A 6040-nucleotide genomic window follows, 5' to 3' on the forward strand; every position below is an offset into this window, starting at 1 on the left:
ATATAGCATTACAGGGCACTTGTCACCTAATACAAAGGAAAGTGACCTATGAATTATAGCAATGTTCAGACTCTCGGTTCAATAGGAACTAGCGGCATTGCATAGCATGGAATGAGTTACAAGCCAATGGGTAGTGGCCCCAGAAATGCCAGCTCAGCTGACAATATGGCTGCCACAGCAACACAACACTTTACTAAGAGAAGCTAAAAGGTTCAACAAAGTCTCTAGCAAAATAAAAAAAAATATGACCATAATGATTTAGACTCACCCACAGTGCTGGATTTTAGCTCGGCCTCCACTGCGTCATAATGTGCCGAAAACTTCTTGTTAATGTTTGCTTTAACCACATTCTCCTGTAACAGAAACCGAGAATTAACATGAAGCCAATCCAACTGCGATATGGCCAGCTCAGCAAAAAGTCACTCTACCTGCTATCTATATAAAAGGCACTTCACCTCGATATACACATCTCTATTACATGGTATCACAGCATCCCATCATATACCAATCATTGTTACACTGTGCTATGGAATCACATGATATACAGATCTCTGCTATACTGTACCACAGCTCCACATTATATGGAGATTTGTGTCACATTGTACCATGGCACCCCCCAAAATATAAAGAAGACCGTTACATTGCACCATGACACACTATTATACAGTGGGGAAAATAATTATTTGATCTCTGCAGGATTTGTAAGTTTGCCCACTTACAAAGAAATGAAGGGTCTATATTTTTCTCATATGTGTATTTTAAATAATAGAGGCAGAATATCAACCAAAATCCAGAAAAAACACGATACAAATGGAGTTGCCGGTCAGTAAGTAAAATATGTATTTGATCCCCAAGCAAAACATGACTTAGTACTTGGTGGAGAAACCCTTGTTGACAATCACAGAGGTAAGACGTTTCTTGTAGCTGGTTATCAGATTTGCACACATCTCAGGAGGGATTTTGGTCCACTCTTCTTTACAGATCTGCTCTAAATCCTTAAGGTTGCTTGGCTGTCACTTGGCAACTCGAAGTTTCAGCTCCCTCCATAAATTTTCTATAGGATTAAGGTCTGGAGACTGACTAGGCCACTCTATGACCTTATTGTGCTTTTTCTTGAGCCACTCCTTTGTTGTCTTGGCGGTATGTTTTGGGTCATTGTCGTGCTGGAAGACCCATCCACGACCCATCCTCAGTGTTCTGGCTGAGGGAGGAAGGTTCTCATCCAAGATTTTACAATAAATGGCCTCGTACATTGGCCCCTCAATGTGGCAAAGTCGGCCTGTACCTTTAGCAGAAAAACAGCCCCAAAGCATAATGTTTCCACCTCTGTGCTTGACTGTAGGGATGGTGTTCTTAGGGTCATAGTCATCATTTTGTTTTCCTCCAAACACAGTGAGGCGAGTTGATACCACAGAGCTCAAATATGATCTCATCTGACCACAGCACTTTCTCCCAATCCTTCTCTGAATCATTTAGATGTACATTGGCAAACTTCAGATGGAGACTTTGTGGGCGCTGCAGGATTTCAATCCAAGGCGGCGTATTGCGTTACCAATGGTTTGTTTGGTGACTGTGGTCCCAATTGCATTGAGATCATTCACAAGCTCTTCTCGTGTGGTTCTGGGCTGATCCCTCACTTTTCTCATGATCATCCTTACCCGATGAGGTGAAATCTTGCATGGAGCTTGAGGCCAAGGGTGATTGATGGTTATATTGTATTTCTTCCATTTGCAAATAATCATTCCAACAGTTGTCTCCTTCTCACCAAGCTTCTTGCTGATGGTCTTTTAGCCTATTCCAGCCTTGTGCAGGTCTACAATCTTGTCCCTAACATCCTTTGACAGCTCTTTGGTCTTGCCCATGACGGGGGGGTTTGAATGGAAGAAAGTATCCGTGGACAGGTGTCTTTTATACACATAACAAGTTGTTAAATTGACAGGACTAATCTGTGTACCACATGAGCACAAACTGTAGCCAGTCTGTGGGAGCAAGAATTATTGTTGGTTGGTAGGAGATCAAATACTTATTTTACTCACTGAACTGCAACTCAATTTATAACATTTGTGTCATGTGTTTTTTCTGGATTTTTGGTTGATATTCTATCTCTATCATTTAAAATACACCTATGAGAAAAATTATAGACCCTTCATTTCTTTGTAAGTGGGCAAACTTACAAAATCTGCAGGGGATCAAAAAATGATTTTCCCCACTCTATAGAGATCTTTGTTATCCTATACCATATCACCCCATTATATGGGGAGCCGTTATCCTGTACCACAAGACCCCGTTATACCCGGATCTCTCCTACACTGTACCATGACACCTCAGTATATATGGATCTATGTTACACTGTACTATGGCACCCTATTATATAAAGATCTCTGTTACACTATAGCATGACACACCATTGTACACAGATATCTATTACACTGCATCACAGCACCCCCATTACATGATGATTTCTGTTGCGCTTCACCATGACCCACCATTGTGCATGGACATCTGGTACCCTGTAATCTGGAACCCCATTATATACAGATCTCTATTACACTGTACTATGGCACCCCATTATATACCGACCTCTGTTACACTATAGCATCACACACACCATTGTACACAGATATCAATTAAACTGTACCATAACACCCCATTATATGTGGATCTCTAACCTCTATTACACCATACCATGACATGAACAAATATCTATTACATTGTGCCGTGACAGCCTATTACATATGGATCTTTATTACAGTTCTATGACGTATCACTGTGCATGGATTTCTGTTACACTGTACTATGACACCCAACTATATACAGATCTCTGTTACAGTGTACTATGACACCCTATTATATGCACATATCTACTATTACAATGTACCACAACACCCAATTTTATGTGGATCTCTTGTACACTGTACCACAACACTTCATTATACACGGATATCTATTACACTGTACTATGACACTATGTTAGAGATCCATACATAAGGTGTCATGGTACAGTCTAACAAAGATCCACAAATAATGGGGTGCTAAAGTACAGTGTAATAGATATATGTGTATTAGTGGGGTGTCATAGTACAATGTAATAGAGATCCATATTTCACAGGATGTTATGATACAAAATATTACACTGTACGATGGCACATCATTGTTTATGGAACTGTTACACTGCACCACGACATCCCATTATATGGAGATCTTTGTTAAACTATAGCATGATACACCATTGTATATAGACATATTTCATTACTACAGTGGAGGGGGATGGCAGAGGACACTGCTATGGGGGATGGGATAGGGCACTACAGTGGAGGGGGATGGCAGAGGGTCCTACAGTGAAGGGGGACAGCAGAGGACACTGCTATGGGGGATGGGAGAGGGCACTACAGTGGAGGAGGGTGGCAGAAGACACTGCTGGGGGGGGGGGGGGGCAGAGGGCACTACGGTGGAAGGGGATGGCAGAGGACACTACTGTAGTGCCCTCTGCCCCCCCCCATAGCAGTGTCTTCTGCCATCCCCCTCCACTGTAGTGCCCGCTGCCTCCCCATAGCAGTGGCCTCTGCCATCCCCCTCCACTGTAGTGCCCTCTGCCCCCCCCCCCATAGCTGTGTCTTCTGCCATCCCCTCTACTGTAGTGCCCTCTGCCCCCCCCCCCCCCATAGCAGAGGGGATGGCAGAAGACACTGCTATGGGGGGATGGCAGAGGGCACTCCAGTGGAGGGGGGTGGCAGAAGGCACTGCTTTGGAGGGTTGGGAGCACAGGACACTACCAGGTGTTGGAGGAGGGAGGGGGGGGGGGAGTCAGAGGTGTGTGTGGGGAGGGGAGGTGGCAGAGGACACTGCTATGGGGGGGGGGGGGCAGAGGGCACTACAGTGGAGGGGGATGGCAAAAGACACTGCTATGGGGGGGTACAGGACACTACTGGGTGGAGAGGCGTCAGAGGTGTGTGTGTAGGGGGAAGGGGCATAGTATAATACTGGAGGGGGGGATGTGAACGGGGGGGGATTTGAAGTGGGGCATTTATTGGAGGCTTTTTTTTCTTTTTTTAAAGGGCGACAACACCCCCCCAGGAATCTTTGCTTTCCTCCGTGTTGTTCAAGTAGATCTCAACCTTTGAAAGGTTGCCTACCTCTGGTCTATAGTAGTAGTATGTGTCTGCTCTCCTGTATATCACAGGGATGTAAAGTACTGAGTAGAATTGCACACTATGGTCACCCCAGGGGGGTATTTCTGCTCCAGCTGTGTAATACAGACATGTACAGTGCAGCACACAGCTGGAGCAGGCCAGTACGGTGCAGAACCATAGAGTGGCGCTACATGGTATGAGCGGTCACCTCGGCGATCTTCTGCTTCAACTGTTCGAGTTGTTCCCTCTGCTTCTCTCTCTTCTTCATCAGCTGCATGGCTCTCCCGGCCTCGCTGGCCGCTCCCTTGTACTGCGCCATGTCTGCCGGGATCTCTTCACACACACAGCCCGCACTCTCCTCACTCTCTCCGCTCTCAGATGGAACAACACAGCCCGCGCGCCTGCGCCCTCTCTGAGCGCTGATTGGCCTGTCTTCCTTCCTCCAGCCACATCCGGAAGCGAAGCCTTCTGGGAGCCGGAAGTCTGGCGTTGCTGGGAGACCTATCTGTGTACATATAGAACAGGAAGCGTCGCTCCTAGGAACCAGTATAGTATAGTAGAATAGTCTATCTATTGTTTGTGGCCCCCATGGCTAGAAGATGATTGGTTGGCTCCGTGTATTATAACTAAGACAGGATTATAGAAAGCATGAGGGCCCTTCTGAAAATGCTAATAGCTTGGCTGTCATTCAGATTACTTGGTGTCAGTACGGTTGCTGACCCAGGATAAGTATGTAGAAGCAAAGCTACGAGGCTTTATCTGCATAGAAGTTCAGGGTCAGAGGATCACCAGACACCCACCATTTCCAGGAAGGGCTCGGGTCCCATAGGACTCTCATGGAATGTTTGTTTTCACGTATAACTAAAGAGAAACTTTCTTTTCACTTGGATAAAGTGGCGAGGGGTCAGATTTTTACTGCTGTCTTGTCATTTCATATACACAATCCTTCACCCACAGTTGATCCAGAGGAAGGCGAAAAACCCCATCAAAGCATGATCCTATTTGCTCCAACAAGGGAAAAAATACCTTCCTGACCCCCGAGGGGTAATCGGATTTTCCCTGGATTAACCTTACCTATAAATGTTAGTACCCAATTATATTATGTACATTTAGGAAAGAACCACCTCTGGGATCTATTCTTACAGTATACTGTACCATAATGTAATAAAGTATAGTTCCTTTCTGTGGTGTAAACCCTGAAGAAGAGCAGTGATATACCATTCTCGAAACGTGTTGGGTATATACATTTTAGGATCTCAAGTTGTGACCCACATTTGATAGGAATATTGTATATCTAAAAAACTATGAATAGCTTTTGTATCAATGTTATTTAATATTTGTTGTCAATAATAAAAGCTTTTGTTACTTTAATAATACATGACACCATTTTAAAGTCCTATATTTTTGCACATAACCCTGTTGCCATTAAATTCCCACTCATGAGGGTTCCTTTTCATTGCATGTTTAAAGCAGAACTCCAGACAAAAAAAAACAAAAATACCCGAATATATTTTGCTGAAATATTCAGCGTCAATCAAGAAATCCCTCCTGCAGTAATGTTTTTCTGATGTTAGATCTGATGGCCAGCATCATTCAACCCACTTCCTCTGAGCCCAGGCCATCCTGGACCCACCTAGCCAGTTACTGGTGAATGAAAGGAGAAGGAGCATCCCAGTGAGCTCATTTCTCTGTTACACTGCTTTCTCCTCCTATCAGCATGCTTCTTGTCAGCACATGAATTGATTCACACTAGAGCCCTGCTATACAGGGGCCGCAAGAGGCTGATACCATACAAAAGTCAAGTAATTACACTGCATGCATCCAAAAATACATTTAATCACTGGTATTTATTGACTACAGAGCTGCAATAACGTGTGTCTTTTATACCTGACTAGAATTAAAAATACACA

At 44.3% G+C, this 6040-nt stretch overlaps 1 protein-coding gene across 1 annotated transcript in view; it reads right to left on the reverse strand.

The window, feature by feature from the left end:
* Positions 1-4583, reverse strand: part of FAM50A (family with sequence similarity 50 member A) — a 31557-nt gene extending 26974 nt beyond the window's left edge. The window contains exons 1-2 of the mRNA XM_073599803.1: positions 4339-4583; positions 269-353 (exon numbers count right to left, since the gene is read on the reverse strand). Of these exons, the coding sequence (XP_073455904.1) occupies positions 269-353; positions 4339-4449 (196 nt within the window). The 5' untranslated portion in view covers positions 4450-4583. The remainder of the gene's footprint in view (positions 1-268; positions 354-4338) is intronic.
* Between the last annotated feature and the right edge of the window lie 1457 nt (positions 4584-6040).

Source organism: Aquarana catesbeiana, linkage group LG09 (assembly GCF_042186555.1).
Source record: "Aquarana catesbeiana isolate 2022-GZ linkage group LG09, ASM4218655v1, whole genome shotgun sequence".
Classification (NCBI taxonomy): Eukaryota; Metazoa; Chordata; class Amphibia; order Anura; family Ranidae; genus Aquarana; species Aquarana catesbeiana.